The 20374-nt window shown below is 42.8% G+C and overlaps 1 protein-coding gene across 1 annotated transcript in view; it reads left to right on the forward strand.

Annotated features, from left to right (window-relative positions):
• Nucleotides 1-20374, forward strand: part of KCNH5 (potassium voltage-gated channel subfamily H member 5) — a 150685-nt gene that overhangs the window by 23176 nt on the left and 107135 nt on the right. The window contains exons 4-6 of the mRNA XM_086892412.1: nt 846-974; nt 15313-15428; nt 19360-19752. Coding sequence (XP_086748538.1) covers nt 846-974; nt 15313-15428; nt 19360-19752 — 638 coding nt within the window. The remainder of the gene's footprint in view (nt 1-845; nt 975-15312; nt 15429-19359; nt 19753-20374) is intronic.

The raw sequence follows: 20374 nt of genomic DNA on the forward strand, positions 1-20374 counted from the left end.
GGGAACAGGGTAATTCTAAGAAAATTGCTCCAAGTGTTCTAGGATTCCACCCCTTGTGGAGCACACCTGCATGATCTGTGTAGGGGACTGCCACGTGTGAGTCAGCCTGGGAAACCAGCTTCAGCTCCTGAACAGCTGCTGGAGCCCTCTGCAAACAGGAGGGATTTACCAAAAGCCAAGCTGACCACTCCAAAGCCAAGGGCAGTTTTGGGCTGTTTATTTGAAGGGTGGTAGGATTTGAAAAACACTTGGTTTCATTTCAGGAGTTAAGTAGAGATATTTGTGCTGGGAGAGTGCTGCACTGGGCAGGGCAGTGAGGAGGTGGAGGTGTGCCCTGAAGCATTAAAAAGAAATCAAATCTGATTTGTCCTGATAGGACATTGAGAGCCCAACTCAGGTCCTCTTAAATAATGTAGTCATATAAAATTTGGAGCAATTCACAGTATAGTCCATCATTTTTGGATTTGATAGCTCTATATTATGTAAAGAGAGACTCAAAGATGCCATCCACGTGTTTTTTCTCACCTTTCTACCCTTCAGACCTAAGTCTGTGTGACATGCTGGGAACAAACAAGAACAAGAGGGGAAGAATAATGTATTTTTTTCAGAATTAATTTTTGTATAGCCTTCTGTCTCTGTTTATCATCTGGCTAGATTAATGAAGCTTTAAAAATGGGAATATGTTGATTTCCTTGGAGGAAGTAAAATTAAAAACTCTGGAAGATGCAGAAATACTGAGAAATACACACCTAAACTACATGTGTGTTTAATACTGTGTAAATGTTATGGGTTGGGGGTAGTTTGTGCTACACCACATTCCAATGTCACTTTTTTCTCTGCTCCAGGGACCCCAGTTTGGTTCTACATGCAAATTGCACCTATAAGAAATGAGCACGAAAAAGTGGTTTTGTTCTTGTGTACCTTTAAGGATATCACTTTGTTCAAACAACCAATTGAAGATGATTCAACAAAAGGTAAACATGAAATATATTATTATTTTTGGTGAATGATAGAAGTAAATGCTTGAGCTCAGACCTGTCACAGGGATGTGTCATGTCTGTGATCTGTGTCTTGAAGTGAGGAAATGTTTTGTGACCTGTCAAAGTTTCAATGCCACTCTCCTAAATTATTTAAAAAAAACCAAAAAAGGATAAATCATCATGAGTGGAAATTCCCTACCAGTGTTTTTCCAGACTCACAAGCCTTCCTTTTTCCCTGCAATTCAGTTCTACATCACTACAGCTGGCACTTTCTAAAAAATTACGTGGTTTTGAGTTGTTTGAATGCTGTGCTGTTTTGGGAGATCTTTCTGTTATGGGACAGGTGTCATCTTTTCAGGAAAAAAATAATTCCAGCTCCTTGTGATGAGATGCTGATGTTTCTTCCTTTTCCCCCTCTTGGAGGTGAAAGGTGATGGAAGCAGCCTGCTTGAATCCTTGATTATTGCTCAGGAGTGATGACTGCGTGGCAGTGGGCATCGTGCTCATTAATTAACTGCTGCAGGGCAGGATTTTGTTGGAAAGCTCTTATCACTGAACAGCTCATGGCCAGGCCTGCAGCCTTGCAGGAGAAATTGGTGGGGAAAGGTACAGAGAGGATCTGGCAGCATCATCCTCTGCTTCAGTTCCAAAACACGTGTCTTGTGTCAGGTTTACATGTGTATTGCTTTGGGTGAAACAATGCACGCTCACATAAAGAAGGACATTATCCACATCTCCTGGAAGTTGCCTCCTGATGATTAATTCTTTGCTATGTTTTTCCCTTCAGGCTTGAAGAAGGCTTGATATCTCACTTGGAGCTGGTGTGCTCTAAGCCATCTTCTTTAGGATAAAGTTGGTATCATTTGAATGCACGCAGCATTTAAAGTAATTTCTCAATATCTAGATAGCACTTATTACAAGTGTTTGGATAACTGAAAACTCAGTTTATAAAGGCAGACTTAAAATGAAAGGCTCCCCTCTGAGCTAACACTAAATATGACTTTTTTTTTTTGTCTAAAGAGTATTATCCATAAAATTATAAGATCCTGATATAGGAATACCTTCTCAGCCATCATAAACTTTATTGCCTCTACAATTTAGCTAGCAACCTGCAAATGTTCTTTATTTCACTTTCAGCTCTATAATGTGGAGTTCTGTCTGGAAATAATCTGAGTTTTTTAGGGTAAATGCCAGTTAATTAAAAGGACTTTATAGGTATCTGAAGGCATAGGACTGGCTCCTTGCTGCAGTGTATGTAATATATAGTGTGAGCTCATCATGCAAAAAGCCAGTCTCTGCAAGAATCCTCTCGTAAGGTTTCCTATTTGATGCTTTCTGGGGAAACCAAGATGTATTTCACATGGAACCAGCTCCTAAATCCCCTCTTTTTCCCAGCTCTGCCCCACTTCCCGCAGGACTTGTTGCACTGAGAAGTGTTGGGCTGCAGCAGGACAGAGAAAACATACTGAAGGTGGCTCTCAGATGCAGGAATGATGAATGTTGCCTCCTTTGGATTCTCAGCCTGGGAGATTCAAACTCTGCTGCCTTCCCTGGGGAGGCAGGGATGTGCTCCAGGGGCTGAGCTCTTCCCCTCCCCATCTTGTGGCTCAGGAGGAGCAGAGCCCATGTGGCATCCAGACCAGGAATAGATGTTCCTAAGGGAAAGAGCAATAGCAGTGAAATGCATGACTTGTGTGCTGCTGCTCTGCACTGAAAGGCATCATTAGTTAAAGTGCCAGGTATTAGTGATGGACATCACAAAATACTGCCCTCAGCAGCCAGAGAGGTTTGGCTCTATGTCTAAAGAGCCCTTATTTCTGTCAAAGTCATTCTCCAAAACCCCCCAAACTCAAACAGAACATCACAGAGGCAATGCAGCCACATTTCCCAAGTGTCTTTAAAGCACAGAATTTGAGCCTTAAGAATCTGCTGAGGGTGCTTTGATTAGAGCATTGGAGAGCATCGATCTGTGCCTCCAACAAACCTCATCATTCCAAACCACTGACCTGATTTTTCTTCTGCACTTGTATAAATTAAGGCTTGTCTTTTGCATCCTGGATGTGAGGAAAACATATTCAAATATTTGCAGCACTTTACTACAGGGGTGGGAAAACAGCACTGTGGCATTACCCCGTGTGTCCCAGCTGTGTGGGTCTCTGGGAACCCACAGCACTGGGATTGTTGTGTTTTTGTGTCAGACATGGTGCTATGAGAGATTCATAATTCATTGTCCCTGCAGATAACATTACAGTATGCTTAGAAGCTGCCAGGCCACTTTCTTTTTGAATTATGAGATTGGTAAACATATACGTTAAAATCTAGTGGAGAATTTTTAAAGTCTTGTGGAATGAAGGGTTTCAATAAAACACTACTGTTGAGTGCTGGGATTTGCCATTGAAAGGGCTATTTTTTTATTTTTTTTTTTCCTTTTTGAAAGAAGGATATTTCTTAAGAAATTCTGCCAGGACCATGCCATACATAATACATAAGTAACTATGGTGCAGATGAGTTACTGTGTGTTACTTATGGGAGCAGTAAATCTGAGATAAAAAATTCAGCAGGAATAAAATATTGATGCCATTATGCAATAATCTCTCCATACCAAATCGTTCTGCACTGTTCAAAGGTGTGTTGCTTTGTTGTGAAGCTTCAGTAAATCACGCTTCTGTGAGGTACTTAAATCATGCCACTGGTTGTATCTACACTGCAGAGTGTCTGTGTGTCCCCACTCCTGGAAATACCTGGCTGGGTGGACAGATCTGCTTGCTTTGGGGTTGGCATCTTGTGGAGAGCTTGGCAGGGAACAGCAGGTTTGGGGGACAGGGAGTGGTGCTGAGGGTGCAGATCTGCCCCAAAGTGTGGAGCAGCTTGTTGGGTTTGTGAAAAATGAAACAGTTGTCTTATTACAAAGCACATTGCCAGGGGGAGGTGGGATTTTTTTCCCCTGATGTGGGCTTAAAATCGTGCTTGTTGAGTTCAAAAAATGCAGCTGATTTCACAGGGACAGCCCTGTGTGAGCAGAGGGAGTCAGAGAGGTCTGGGACACTGTGACAGATGGTGTGTCCCTGCTTACCTGTGTGCTCACCACTTGCTCTGTTAATGCTGAAAGGAGGAGGAGGAGGAGGAAGGGAAGAGGAGGAGGGAGCTTTGCTTGCCAGAGGGAGTAAAAGTAATGAAAATTTTTCCCAGGCTTACCCAGGAGGCTGTGAATTTGCTGCAGGCCAGAAAGATGTTGAAACTTACTGGACTGTAAGCAAGACTGGAGAAAAGGGATATTTACAAGCCACCTTTCTCTCATAAAATACAGTGACAGAGATCAAACCCCTTGTTTTCTGAGAGGGTGCAGGCAGTCAACACTAAAGATTGGACTGACTTGTTTTCTTGTTACTCGTGCTCCAATCTATTATTGCTGGGTGATGCGTGGGAGACCTGTGATGTATGGCAATGTAACAGTGACCAAAAAGTGCTGTAAAGCCATTCCTTGTAAATGGAAAATTACTTTAAAAAGTGTCTAACCAGTCAAAAGTGTCAAAACTCTCTAGCAGAAGCAGCAGAAATGGTAATGGAAGGGAAGAATCAGCCTGCTGGTTGATGTGTTCTCTCCTGGGTGAAGGTGCCACTGGCAGCTGTGGAGGTCTGGAGGACAGAGGGAGCACCCTCCATTGGTTTGGTTTTTGGTTTGGTTTTTGGTTTGGTTTTTGGTTTACAGTGCCCCAGCTCCAGAGCCAGTGGCTGATGAGCTGTGGATGGGGGCAGTGTGGATGAAGAAGAGGTGTGAGAGTTCTTGGTGAGGCAGGAGGTGATGGCTGCACTTGGTGTCACTGAGCCAGTGCCTTGTTTTCTGCTGGAGGAGCTGTGCTGTGTTTGTCTGATCTCTCCTCTCCTTCTGCTCCTCTTTGCTGATAGGAATATTTGTCTGATGTGGATTCAGTGGCAAGCAGCAGGTCCCACCTGTGGTGGCAGAGGGCCAGATCCCCAGGTGTCCTGGCTCGAGGCCGTGCTCAGCAGAGGTGGAAGGCCATTACAAGCATATGAAAGATCATATTATGTGTTTTTTTAAGTGAATAAAACCCAAAGAATCTTTCTTTTTTTTAATGTTTGTACCATTGTCGGGTCACAGTTGGATGCTTTTATCAGCTTGCTGAGTTTTTATTCAATCTTTACCCAATGGCCTTTTAAAAACATCTGAAGATTTTCAATTCCTCCAAAGACACACAGTGGTAATAATTGTCTGTTTATTTGTCAGGAAAAAAATGAAGCCATTTTTCTGGGCCCTAACTATTAGAAGGGTGAATGAGGCCACTTAAAATGTTAACACCATTTGAAGCCAGGAGTGCTGTAGATTCTATTGAGCAGAAAGTTTAAGTAGAGGAAAAAAAAAACCAAACCCAAAACAGCATTTTTGGTTAATAATGGAGTTTCACCTAGTTGTGCAATGTTTTTATTCCTTTTGTTACCGTCTGTGAAAAAATCCATGGCCTCTGGGTAAACTTAGAATTTTTTTTTTTTTTTTTTTGCTAGGATTCTCACTGGTTATCTGGAGTGCCCATGGAGTGAAATATCAGGCTTGTCATGTCTGGAGTGATGGGGAAGTTCTAGTGAATAATGATGGGATGTTGAATCAGGATGCAAAGTTGTGTTAACGAGGCCCCTACAATTCAGGACAGTGTGCTGTTAACAGAAGGGATCGGGAAATGGCACAGCAGGATCCTGAAGTTGCTTTTTTTACCCCCCCCTCCCTTTTTTTTTTTTCCTTTTCACTTGATAGAGCCAGACTCTGATAATCAAGTCTGTCTGGGACAATGCTGTAATGCTTCCAGTGATATAACTCTTTATAGTTATATAACTCTATATAATGATACAACTCTATCTCAGAGTGTGACAGGGCTATAAAAAGTGTAGTAGTTGCAGAAATACGCACTTATGGCTTTCTAATCCTTGCTAAGCCTATAATTCTGATCCTTTTTTATCTTTAATAAGTGCAAGTTATTAAGCATATATAACTAGTTGCACATGGGAACTTTTTTTTTCCTTGAGGGGGTATCAATCCTGGTGATAATAGAAGAAGTGGGTGGAGGGATTAGAGCATGAAAATAAGGTTTCTACCTTTAGCTGAAGCACAGTGTACCCTGTTGAGTACATCACCTTGACAGTAATCCATCACAGTAATTTAATAGGTTACAATTTGGATATCCTTAACATGTTTTTATTGCACTTTTCTGTGGCTGTAATAACAAGGGTCACAATAGAGACCCACTTGTTCTCATGCTGCTTCCTTTTGCTGTGATCTGCAGTTTCCCTCCTTTCCAGGCAGCAAGATCTCCTCCATTTCTCCATTCTCCCCTGGTCCAGGGTGCAGCATCCAGGGATTCCTGGGCTGGGAGAAAGGACCTTTATGGGGCAGGGGGGATGACAAAAGCATGGGCATTTGCCAAGACACCAGGTGGGTTTTCAGTGTCAAGAGCAGACAACTCAATGCAATGATGCTGAGAGGTAATGTCTCTTGGTACTGAGACAGTTAGATAATATTTAGATAAAATACTGTTTTAGACAGTATTTTAAACCATCCATTTGGGACAGGCACAGCTTGCCAGTAACCTGGAAGACCTTCCAAGGTTGCTTTTTTCCTGTTATTCATCCTTGATATGTCTTCAGTGACGTGCTGCTGGCACTTTCTGCAGACACTGCACAGGCTGAATAGTCACAGAGTTGTTTCCTCACTTTTAGGAGTGATGCACCAATCCTTATTTTCATTCCCTCTTCCCCCTCTGTATCCTTTTTTGCCTTACTGCTGCTGGAGACCCACTGTGATGAAGAAGAGGGAATTTCCATATCCAGGGTTGTTTAGTTTCTTTCACAGAAATGAATTACTTTTTTTTCTGAATCTGATACAGCCCTTGGAGCCCTTTGTGGGCTCCATCAGCAACCCACCAATGCACATTAACTGTCTGCAAATTTCTGGAAGTTTAATGTGCAATGAAAATGAATTCCCATTGAAATCAAATCTAACCCTGTGAGAGACTGAATTAAACTGGAAGTGGATCTTTGAAGCAGCAGCTGTTTGTAGACGGATACACTTTGTATGTAGAAAACTAAGCACTCATCAGCCAAATCTAAAATAATAAGTATAAATGTAGTGCAGTTTAAAAGTCTGATCTGTGTAACACAGGGCATTTCACTTCACAAAGTTGCTCCTCTGTTGAACCCATGAACTTGTGTGTAACTAAACCATTCCCTCCAGGGAGGCAGCCAGTATTGATTTAGAAGAGGCTGAGCATCCACTACATTACTTAATATTTTTTGTGCTTCTCCATTACACTTTTGGCATTAAAGAAGTGTCAAATTAGCCTTGCTTCAGCTTCTTGCAGTGGCATCTTCTTATGTCTTTTTTTTTCCAGTGTATTAAGAAAGCCCCACTAAAGCATTTACACATATAATCAGCTCATCACTGTGCCTTCATTTGATAAAGTAAATGAGTTCAGCTCCTTAAACCTCTGTCTAGACTGAATTTGGAGGTCTGGTGATGGCAGATACATGGATGTTTTAGCTGCCTTTTAATCCATCTCATTGGCAGCAGTAGGGATGAAGCTGTGGTGGCCTGGATTTCAGCCTCCCAGGTCCCCGGCGAGTTTCTGCAGCAATTTTTGTGGCCAGGTGGGTTTCCAGCTAATTCCCCATCATTGCCCATTGCTTAGCCTCCAAGCCCAGTTCTTACTGTTATGCATCCAAGGAGCAGGTGACTTTTTGCCAAAGCCAATTACATGCTGAATTGCTCATCTACCAAGACCTTTGGATCCTTTTCAGAACTGTTCTTTGCTTGGGACATTTCCCCCTCCTGTGCTGCAGTTCCAATTTTCATTGCTTCTCTGGATGGCTGTTTCCCATTTAAAACATGTTTTAATGGCACGTGCCCATTTACCAAGCACCTCATCCTGTTTGACTGTCCTCAGTGCTTTTTAGCATTCCTCTAATCCTCCTGTCATTTGACACTTCCATCAGGCATTTTAGAAGGACTTTCAAACCCTGGAGACAAGCACTGAACAGGATGCCTGGCCACTGGTGTCCAGAAGGCTCCCACTAATAAATTTTTACTATTTTCTGCTGCTCCTTGTTTGATACTTGCCAAGTAACAAGTTCTTCACCCGTTGAACTTGTAATTTACTGAACTGTGTGGTCTGAATATCTCGTTGAGAGTGTCACACAAGGGTCAATTTGGTGAAGATTGCTGTGCAAGAGGCTTTGGCCACTCTGTGTCTGTGGCAGGATTCAAATACAGAACCAGGATGAGGTGAGGGGATGAGCACTTTGCTATCTGACTAACCCCTAAAAGCCAGTTGACCAATTAAAAAAAAATACTAATTTAATTAGTAAAATTTAATTTAATTAGTAAAAAAAATTTACTAATTTACAGTAGTTAGTATTTTCCTTTTTTTTCCCTTCTTCCCAGAATTTGCACCTGTTTATATACACTTATGGGAAGTAATTCCCCAGTGGCCCTGTGTTTGTGTATAAAGTTTAGCCTTATTTGCAGAAAAGTGAAATGCAAGAAGTTGGGCACTGTACATTTAAGGCTATTTAAGAATTAAATTAAAAAATATATTGTAATTTTAAAATGTATGCCTAGTGTAGTCTAGGGTTATATAAATCTTAGCTCTTCTTATCAGCAGATCTCAAAATGGCTTGCAAATTAGGTAATTAGCATTATCTTCATTTTAAGGAGCAGAAACTAAAGCTCAGAGAGGTAAAATGATATGCCCAAGATTACCCATTAGTTCTTCATCCATCCTGAGCTCCTCAGCAGTTGCAGTGGGTGGATGGTAACTGGGAAGACAACACTGAGCAAGAAGGGTGGTTGGATGTAAAAATTATTCCAGGAGTGCAATGCATTATCAGACAGTGGAACACGCAGAATTTCAATTTCAAAAATTTATCCCAATATTTTGAATTTCATTTTAATAGACCCTAAGTCCAGAAATATTTTTATTGCACCAGGGGAATGATTGAACATTGTTTGACTATTCATCTGTTTATTCAGGAATCCTGTTTATTCCTCTCTCTCTCTAAAAACCCAATACTGGGATTATTAAATTTTTCAAAGCGACAGTGAACTCTTTCAGACATACTTTGCCTGCAGTAAAGAGCAAACAGCCAGCCAAAAAGTCTGGAAATAGTTGGGATTTATACATGCTAACTCTTTATGCCAAAGGATGATCCATGTTACCAATTGAATTCCACACTTCCTAACTCTGAGCAGTTCTAGCTCTTTGCTCTTGTGGGTAAGTCATAAATTATAATATTATTTAAGCATTCTTCATGTTAACTGTTTCATGCCTCACAATGAGATCAGAACCATCTTTCCATGGCTGGGATCTGCTCTCTGTGCTCCCTCAGGCAGGAATCAACACAAGCACTGCCAGAATTGTCCTCTGCAATTGTTTTTTTTCCACACAGAATATAATTCCTAACCCAAGTGTATTCCCTGCAGTCTAAGGTAGGGGATAGCTCCCTGCTATGCTGATGTAAAAGTCATCATTATTTAAGACCAGACAAACCCTGACAAAAAGGTTAATTGCAACCCAGTAGAGCTACATTAATGCTTCCATAGGGGAACAAGTCTTGGCTAGGTTTTTCAGAGCAAGTGCATCATAAAGGGCATTAACATTTCACCTTGACATTTTAAACTCTTCATAAACTCTCATGTATGAATTTAGCTTTAAAATAACATATTATAGTTTATGAACTGAATATTTTTTTTGAGTGTGGCTGCTAGCTGGGTGGTTAGATCTGCATTTGGAACAGTACACAAATGCAAATTTTCAACTCCCAATTAAATTATGGTGAGAGTTCTAAAGGTTTAACCGCTTGCATTTAGTTATATTTGAAAATATTTTCTGTTTTGTGAGCTTTGTGAGCTTGGAAATCCTTCTGATTCCAAGGTTTTGTCTCCACATAACCTTTAAGAAAGAGTTTTAGATGTCTTTTCCAACCTAAACGATTCAATGATTCTGTCTCATCCATTCCAGCATCGCTTCTGCTTGGGAAACACTCCCTTGCTGCACTTTCTTTGGACTTTCTGGTTCTTTTTATGCTCTGCCACACACTGCAACAACATCTTGGACCTGGCTGGTGTTTCCCCTTGCCCAGGGAAGGCAGCAGAGATGAGGAGGGGAGTTGGGGGTGTTTGTGGATCCACCTGCAGGGCGTGTTGCTGGGAGGGAGGTTGGTGACCAGAAGGGCAGAACAAGGTCCCTGTGGCAGTGCAAGGGTGCAGCTGGCAGAAATGTGAAAATGTGAAGTCTCTAAATGAGTCTGGAAAGGATTCTGCAGGCAGGGAAAGCAGCGAATGCAGCAGTGGAGGGGAGGTTTGTGGCCAGCAGCTGCCAAGAGCTGTGCCCATCCCAGCTGTCCAGTGTAACACAGAATGATGGATTTGGGATCTCAGGGAGAAGATGTGTGGGCATAATACTGCTCTTGTTGGAAGAGCAGCTGATGGAAAGACATGCTGTAGTGAGTGGGATAGTTTGGTCTTTCTGGTGGTGGAGGGACAAAATAATCGAGTTCTAACCTTCAAATACCATTTTCCCCTCAGGCACCACATAGTATCTCCAGTGGTGTATGGATCCATACATTTATACACCTCTGAGTGGCTAAATGAGCTCCTCAGACCCTACTGGAAAGCTTTTACTCCTCTGAGGAGTGTTTGGGTGCTCTGTCTGCCTCACCTGGCTGTTGCCTACCTCCCCACCGTGCTCTTGCACTCCCCCAGGCATCCTGTCACAAGATCAACAGCTTCAACCAGGGTCACAGCATCTAAAATTTAGAAAAAAAATCTTTCATTAAATTAATTTAGTATTCCTGTTTTTATTTCTCTCCAGAGAAACCTCTGGCTCAGCTGCTGTGTGAAGGACGTCACAAAGTCATCTCTGTCTCAGCTAGACCCACAGTCAGAGGGCTGTCAAGTTGGCAGTCCTGTTTAGGGCAAGAGACAAGGAGAATAGTGGAAAATAAAACAGTAAAATATTTAACTGTGTTTAAAATGCATGGAGGGAGAAGGGAGTTGCCTGCTTGGAAGGGCAGCATTCCAGCTGGGCCAAGGCAGACTAGTTTAGCCCATGTCAGCATGCCTGGCTTCTTCATGTCCTGTTCTTGTAACTGTGAAACCTCCAGTTTACTGAGAATGCAGTAATTCACTTTGAATAATGGATAGAAACAGGCAAATATTTTGCTAGGTTCCTGTTTAAGAGATCATTGTTTTGGATCCTGAAAATGAATGCAGATCATGAGGGCTTTTTTTTTTTAAAGCAGGGGAACAAATACTTCTTATTTTGTCCCTGGGTAAGAAAGTAATTAAGGAGAACCAAGGGAAACAATAATTTTATTTAGATGCTATTCCAAAATTTTCCATTTGAGGTGGTTCATGTCTTTGTGTGGAACACCCAGTTTAACTGCATGCATGGAGAAGCAGCTGCTGGCCTGATCTGGGGTGTGATCTGATGATGATGCTTTTTTTCCCAAGGATTTGAGTGCAATGGTGCAAGTTCAGGGTGCCATTTTTCAGGCAGTGCTGTGGAAGAAAGATCCAATCCAGCTGAGCTGAAGAGAACATCAGAAGTGTTGCGTTTTCTCACGAGTGCATTTTTGTGTTTGCCCCTCTTGCACCTGCTATTTGTGCAACTTCTTTACTCCTTCCAGACTGAAAATATCTGTGAGGACAGGCGGTCACTAATTCTTGTGATAAAATTACCATTCCTTTCAAGTGTCTGTCTATAGAGGAAAAGAAAGGAGAGAATCATTTGAAGAAACATTGACAGCAGTAGGCAGCTATGCAAATTTTCTCTGGTCTATTTAAACATACACATTGGTTTTAAATATAATTCTGAACTTGTCTAGGCTACAACAAGGTCAAGAAAGAGAGGAATGTACCCTGTGCAGATTATTTCAGACACGAGGCAGCCTGTATACATTTTCACCTTCCCACTCATAACCCAGCATCTTGCTGTTACTGTGTTTTTAATTCTCTTGGGTTGTAAATAGGAAACAAAAGGACCTGGTGCTTTTTTTCACACCATTACAGATGGATAGATTGGAGCAGGTAAAATAATGCTGGACTTGGTGATGAATTGGAGAAAAAAGTCATGTTAGTGCATTCTGTGCTTCCAGTGTGCAGAATCATGGGCTTCACAGGGCTGAAAGAAACGTGAAAATGTGAAACCTGTAAATGGGGCTGGAAGGGTTTTGCAGAAGGTCTGCTCTAGTGGAAAGAAAAGCTTTGGTCTTGGTGGAGAAAGGACAGGATGAAATGGTTTGTCTTGTGAAAAGAAGTCAGAGCAGAGTGGTAACCTTGAATGCTAAAACGTGTGGCTTCTCTCTTTCACATGACATTGATGATCTCACATGGTGGTAAAGAAGGATTTTTTTTTTTTTTAAAAAAGTAGTTTTTCCTTTCTTTTTATTTTTACAGCAGAAGGTTTGCTGTTGTTTGGTGTGGAGTTTTCTGCTCCATCCTCCCTAACTTCCCCAGGAGTTCTGCATTTGTGGTTAATGCAGGATGGATGCTTTTCTTCCCTAAAACAGTGACAACAGATTTCTTACCAGTTCTGCTTTTGTAAGAGACGTTTTAAACCCTGTACTTTTATGAGTGGGATCTCTCAGGCTGCAAAGCACCATGACAAAGGATTTCTAGAGAGTACATGAAGCCATCTCCTGTCATTGCCAGCCTCTGACTCTTCTCCAAATCCTCCTCTAACTGGACACAGTACTGCAGGAGCAGAGCTCAGCAGTGAGGAGGAGATGGGAGGAATCACTTTCCTGGACCTGCTGGCAGTTCTGTGCCTCACTCAGCCAAGGATTTCCACCACAGACATGCTCAGCTCTGGGAATACCAGAACCATTTTCTGCCAATCCACTTCCCAGCATGTGTTGGTGCAGGGGGTTGTCCCTCCTTAGGTACAGGGCTTTGCACTTCTCCCTGCTGGACATCCTGGGGCTCCTGTCAGGAGCTGGAGTGGCTGACAGCACTGAGATGTGGCGAGTGAGAGCGACTGGGGCTGTATCCAGCAGTTTGTCTGGGCTGGTTTTGCTTTTGCTGAGTGCTCTCCCATCACTCTCGTCTCAGCTGTGAGGCAGGATGACAAAATCAAGATTGGGCACTGCCCCATGTTTGTCCTTATGGAGCACAGGGATATGATTTCCCAGGGGAAAGGACCATGACTGTGTACATGAGTGTGTGAATACCTTCCCAGGTCTGGAAGTGTGTGAACACCTTCCTGGAGGAGAGCTGCTCTCTCTTTTTCCCTGGTTCTTGCTGTGTGTTTGCAGTGACCCAAAATAAATCACCTGGGTGCAACGTGGCCTCCAGCAATTACTAGAAATGCTGTGGCAGAGCTGTCACAATGCTGTTACCAGGCTCACTTGGTCTTTGAAATTGCTGGTTTAGAGAAAGATAAAGAACAGTTCTGACTTCTGTCTTAAAGTTGTCTCCTTCCTGCAGTTTTATAGACAATTAGGAAAAATGCAAGAATTTTTTTTCTAGAAATTTATAGTTCATAGATCACTGTAGTCTGCTTTGACCTTGTTTAAAAGAGAAAGTGCATATTCCTAATTGAATATCCCTGTAAGCTCCAGAAGCATGAGGTGTATCCAAAGCTCACATTTAAAGTTTACATTTGAAAAGTTAATAAAATGCTTCTATTTTTTACCTTTTCCCAGTGAATTTTTTATGTGCATTTTTGAGGTCATGTATAAATAGCCAGACACAAATGTTTGTGCAGTGCTGGTGGTGTGTCATGATATTTTAAGCTGTTCTGATAAATGATGAACAATGGATTTACATTTGTGTGAACGTGTTATGTACGTGGCAAATGGCATAGCCAAGTTTGTACATGATTTTTTTTTCCTTAAGGTTTTATTGTCTTTTCTTTTCCCTGTTTTAAATTTCTCCTCCCTCAGGGTTTCCCTTAACACTCCAAGTCCTGACTCCCAGCAGCAAAAGGCATTTAAAAATAAGCCTAGCTCTGGAACAGGGTGCCCAGAGAAGCTGTGGCTGCCCCATCCCTGGGAGTGTTCAGGGCCAGTTTGGATGGGGCTTGGAGCGACCTGGGATAGTGGAAGGTGTCCCTGCCCATGGCAGGAGGTTGGAATGAGATGATCTTCAAGGTCCCTTCCAACCCAAACCATTCTGTGGTTCTGTGATGATTCTAACGTAGAAATGTTATGTTTCCTTTCTCAGATATGAGTATCTTCCCTAATTTTCACCTACTCAGCATTCAAATTAAATAAAAATTAAACCTTCCCCTGAACCCTTTTCCTGTCCATAACTTGATATTTTACCCACAACTCTCTGGTAAAAAAATGACATTATACCTGTTCAGCATCTCCTTCTGTGTCCTTGGGAATATATTTCCTAACTAAAGATACTCGGATTTTCAATTTTCCTGCTCAATAGTCAGCTGCTACACTGCTGAAAATCCTGGTGTTTTCTTTGCTGCACCCATCTACCCCATCCACTGATGCATCCACACCATCACAGACACTGGGGTGTTTTTCCAGCAGGAATGACTTGCTGACATGGTCCTGGGCTGGTGCTGCTGTCAGGGACAAAAATCTCCTTGCTGGGTGCTGCAGGAAATTGTTCCTCAGGGGCAGCTCAGTGTGTGGGTCCCAGGCTACAATTAAAGCAGCTGTTTATCATCAGTATAATAGCTAAATGTATTTCTTAATGCTGTTTAAAATCAAGTTATTAATCTGAGTTTAAATGCTTAATGATATATATATTTATTTTTTTTTAGTTTGAAGCATTGCTGATGGTGCAGTCTTTTTAAAAAGGTTTTTCCAGTTAATTTTTGTCCATGAAGTTTAGGTGGGGCAAAAAGCAGTAAAGACTTAAGGATCAGACTTCTGGGGCTGCTCCAGTGGTCCTGAATCAGCAGGGGCCTTTCTGTAGCTGGGAAGGATTTTCCCTCAGCAGGATTTGCAGATTTGGGAAGCCTTTCCATGAACTTCCGTGGCTTAGAATTAGATTTCAGCAGCAGAGAATGTCCCCAGCAGGCTGAAAACAGGATGTCATCCCTCTAACACACTGTCTCCAGAAGGCAGAAGAAGGAGTTTTGATTCCTTTCACATTTACCTGTGTTGCCTTGAAGGAGCTGTATTTTTTTCCTCTTTAGCAAGGTCTTTAAGCCCGGAGCCTGAAACCGCTCTGTGCGCCAATTTAGAGAAACCACTGAGGGTCTGAGACTGCATATCTTCGAGCAGAAAGGAGATTTACTAGCATTGGGTGAGGCCTGAGTAGTTCTGATATGATTTCTGACACAGTTTCCTTCTTTCCCTGCAGGCTGGACCAAGTTTGCCCGGCTGACGCGGGCGCTGACCAACAGCCGGAGCGTCCTGCAGCAGCTGACGCCCATGAACAAGGCTGAGGTGGTGCACAAACACTCCCGCTTGGCCGAGGTAGGTGGGGTGGACACCAGCCTGCTCCCTTCTGAGGGCAGGAGGGGGAAGAAAACCCACCCTGATTCCCACTGGTAAAGGATGTTCTTAGAGGAAAATATTTCCCGACTCTGATTTTTTCAGCCTTGCCTCCACCCGTCCTGAAGCAGCAGCACGTGGCAGGCCCTCGTTTTTAGGGCAGGTTATAAAAGCAATCTCTGTAGGGCACTTTTACTGAAATGACCTTATTTCTGTGCACACAGTCCTCAGCTTCCTGGGTCTTCCTTAACTTGGGGTGCACAGTGTGCTCCTCTGCTGTGCTCACAGGGACAGGGAACCAGGATTGATGTCCTTGAGTCCCTCTCCCAGGAAAATGGGACATTTGAGAAACCTCTTTGGCAGCATTGCTGTCTGTGTCCCCAGGAACTGCATATATACCCTGATCTTGACTTTCTTGCACAGCCATTCCTACAATATTTCCCTCGTCACTTTTATCTTCAGAGCTGATGAAATGAACTCTTTGGCAGGTTGCAAACATCTCCTTAACAGTGCAGGTGGTGCAACAAGTGAATAACTTCAGGTTAACTGATGAAACAGGTTCTGTTTTCATCTTCATGTCCACTGGTAATGAAAAATAAATGGGTCAAAAATACAGGGTCAAAATATATGAGCTACTGAAAAAGATAACACTTGTGCCAGAGAACTTATCCTGTAGAATTGATGGCAGCTTTAAATGTTTGGGTTTTTTAGGTTTTTTGTTTTCTTTATTTTTCTGGTTTTAGTGAACTTTGATAGTAAAAAATGCAAATGATCAGAATGGAAACCCACAGTTTTCAGGTGTTGGCAGTGTGGTGTTTTCCCTTGCATGCTCCTATACCAATAGCTTGGATAAATGCTGGGTTACTGACACCTCATGCTTTTCAAATTCATGACGTTTCAGTGTCCTGTAAATCCAGTTATATCCATTCTTCGTTTAATCTAGAGAAGGGAAGACTGGAAAAGATATGGTAACAATATTCAAAAGAGTCCAAATCAGCTGCATGGAATGAGGGAGGAAATTGTTCACCAGGACCACTATGGCTAGAGGAAAAAGAAATGGCATTAGGTCACAGCAGGGGAGATTTAGATCAGGCGTAGGTGTGCTCAGGAATAGGTGGGATGAGGTTGTACTCAGGAGTAGCTGCTTGGAGAGTGTGAAAAATCCTCTCTTAAAAGTAGTTTATGGCTGGAAAGTGCTTTGCAGGCAAAGTGCTGTGAGGAAGGCAGAGTGAGGGGAGGTTCACCATCGCTGTACAGGCCCCATTTTCCCTATTTCTGTGTCTGAGCAGGAACACTGCCTTCATAGCTCATCCCTTGCAGAGTGTGCAGCTCACCTTATCAGACTTAACAGTTAGCAGTCATTTTCATTAGCTGTACACAGGAATAATTCAGACAGTCTGTGGTAAACGCAGCTGCCTAATAAGATACTGTATTGTGTATTTTTTGGTGATTTAAAATTAAAAATCCATGCAGCTTGAAAGAAATAATCATTATAGTTCAGTGGTCTCCACAGCCACCTGCCACCCACTCACCATGTCAAACTCAGCATGATATTATGTTAAGAATAATAATTATGCTTTTACAGTATTGTGGGAGCTCCCAAGCACTCCACCACCAGAGGCACAGGGAACTATCAAGCATATGTTAATAGCATTCTCCTTGAGCCCTGAGTAGCTTATTTTTCCAGCTCTAGTGAGGATGTTTCCAGCTCCTGCCCCAGTGAACAAGGCAGGGAACAAACAGGCCTGAAGAAACCAGGGAAAGAAGTCCCAGTGCTGATTTATCAGTGAAGTGTTGGACACTGATGTGTCCAAAGGGATATCTGGAGATAACAACCAAATTATGAGGCAAAGCCAAAATGGAGTGTTAAGTGCAGGTGAAAATTTTCACTTTGAAAGAAATCTTCACAAGGCTGCTGTGATAAAATGATTGCGTTGATCACTGCTGTAATTCCAGGGAAAACCCCATGGACCCAACAGCGAGTTCAAGTGTGCTGCAGTGGTTTTAGGAGTATAGAAGTGCTGATAGTGAGCCTGTCCTGGGCACTGGGGGAGGGACACCTGGGATTTGATGTTTTTGTAGGTCTCACCAGGGGTTTTGGCATCTGTGGCTGTCTCTGACAAGTGCCACAGGGACCACCCCACCCCACAGAGGGCTCTGTGTTAGACTGGAGCTGGTGTGGCACGAGGCTGCTGGTGAAGGGAGCAGCCACGGGTTCCTGGAGGTCTCTGCTGCTCTCTCACTGCTGCCTGCGTAGTGGGTCCAGTGTTTTTCTGGTCATGGCCTAAGTTTGTGCAATTCTGCTGACCCTGTGGGAAAGAAATGGCTAATTAATGTAACAAGTTAGATTTGTGTTGTGTCAGCTCAACTGACTTTCCTTACAGATAGTGATTGCTAAATATGGGCTTAGGAAGGGTGGGACCAGGTAGGCAGAAGCAGGTTTGCATCCCTTCAGCCTGACATTGGCCCAGATTTGTCATCTTGGGAAGCCACATCCCCCATCACAGAACGAGGGAGGCTTCTGTTGTCCCTTGGTGATTCCTGGAGAGCAGATTTTCAGCAGAGCCAGACTTTTACTGTTGGATCTCAGTAGCAGCTTTCTCTTAAAAGACAAGACTGCAAAGAATTAATGGAAAATCCCTATCTATGGTGCTTGAGTTCATATTCTTAGTTATTATATGGTTATTTCAGAGCCATTTACTCCTCTCCATTGAGGAATCATTCTGTATTTGATCAGTTTTACACATCTGAGGCTGGAAATATGGTGCATCAGCCCTAGTATGGGGCAGGTGTAGGGCTGAAACGAGTTTTAGAGTTGCTGTAATTATTTATTTTATCCCATATGGACTTCAGATCCCCAGATGGATCCCCAAATGGATCTTTCAGTTGTCAGTGCAATAAATTGTCATGTGTGCGTTCCTTTGTGCCTTTGTTTCTTGTGTTAGACTGAGATAAGAGGTAATTAGATTAGCTGAGAATGCCTTAAGTGAATTTGGCTTGGTTTTTTGCAGTGTTTCCAATTCCACAATTTTACAACAGTGAGCATGCAGGAGATTATAGTCCTGTGCAAAAAAAAAAGAGGAGTAATTACAGGAAATAAAGGAGAACCTACTAGTGATATTGAGCTTGTGGGAGCAACAACTTCTTGAAGAAAAGACGAAGGAAGTGTGATATTGGCAGGATTTTAGGACAAAAGTTGTGCACATGATGCCTCATTTTAGGTGGTCAGCCAGCAAGGCTGGGGTGTTTCACCTTTGATAGGGTGTTGCTCTGGCTCAGCAGTGATTTACAAAAGAGGTCAGGCACAAGGAATTAGTCTTGTAACTATTGCAAATCTGAATGAGTGTTCGTATTTAGGTTGTGTGTTAGGAAGAAACTCCTCACTGTGAGGGTGCTGAGGCACTGGAACAGGTTGCCAGAGAAGCTGTGGCTGCCCCGTCCCTGAAAGTGTTCAAGGCCAGGTTGTATAGGGCTTGGAGCAGCCTGATCTAGTGGAAAATTCCCTGCCCACACCAGGAGGGTTGGAGATAGATCATCTTTAGATTGTCTTTTCGTTCCCTTCCAACTTAAACTATTCTATGATTCTATGTTCATAACTGCAAAGCATAGGCTGGTGTGGCAGTACCCAAAACACCTTTATGGAGCCTCTCTTCCCCTGCTGTTGGCTTGGGCTCCCCTCATCTGCAGAGACCTTTTTTGCAGGAATATCCTCAGATGCTGTGCTGCTGCCATTCATTGGTTGAGAGCTGCCTCCACACATCCTAAATAAATCAGATTATTTAGAACCTGTGGCTTGCCTTGCAATGTCCAGCAAGCACAGTCCCGTCTCTGCTGCTCCTGACAGGAATCTGTAGGACCCTCATTGGATCCTCTTCACTGAAAACAGTAACATTTGCCTCTCTGCCTCTTACAGGTTCTCCAGCTGGGATCTGATATTCTTCCTCAGTACAAACAAGAAGCTCCAAAGACTCCACCACACATTATACTCCACTATTGTGCTTTCAAGACCACCTGGGACTGGGTCATCTTAATTCTAACCTTCTACACAGCAATCATGGTTCCATATAACGTGTCCTTCAAGACAAAGCAGAACAACATTGCCTGGCTCGTGCTGGACAGCGTTGTGGACGTTATTTTTCTGGTTGACATTGTTTTGAACTTTCACACGACCTTTGTTGGCCCTGGGGGAGAGGTTATATCTGATCCCAAGCTCATACGGATGAACTACCTGAAGACGTGGTTTGTGATTGATCTTCTGTCCTGTTTACCATATGACATCATCAATGCCTTCGAGAATGTGGATGAGGTGAGTGCCTGTAGTGTGTCTCCAAAGGATTATTTTAACTAAGGATTAATTTAGAAGCTTGTTCCCAGTGAGGCAGCTCATGCTCTGTGCAAATACAGCGGGGTGGCCTTGAGCTGCTGGGATTTACCAACAAGACATTCCTGTGTTGGTGGAGAGGTGTCTTAGGGTTCCAGTACCATGTGTGGGTGTTTATTTTAGAGACAGGGGTTTTAGAATGGCTTGAATGTCATCCAAAAGCACAGGTGCAAGTCCCTGTCGAAGTGGGCTGGGCCAGCTGGGATGTGCCCTGTCACAGCCTTCCTTCTCAGCTCAGTCTTTGGGCAGCTCTAACCCATTGCAGGGCTCGATTACAGTTCTGTATTTGCTCTGGCTGAAGCTGGTGACAAATTTGCCACTTATATGAGAGTAGGAAATGGCTCTGAATAAATGTATTTTTAAATCCTACCCTAGGACTACCTTTTGAACCAGGCTGTAATATTTTCTTTTTTTTTTTAATGCCATTTTAAATGTTTGATTGAGAGGGAGATTTATTTCCATTTTTTTTGGTACAATTTTTCAACTACATCTAAAGTTTGAGAAACTGTTTGAGGAGAGAAAACATAAATATTGTAGATGGATACTG

Source organism: Cyanistes caeruleus, chromosome 6 (assembly GCF_971803275.1).
Source record: "Cyanistes caeruleus chromosome 6, bCyaCae1.hap1.1, whole genome shotgun sequence".
Taxonomy (NCBI): Eukaryota; Metazoa; Chordata; class Aves; order Passeriformes; family Paridae; genus Cyanistes; species Cyanistes caeruleus.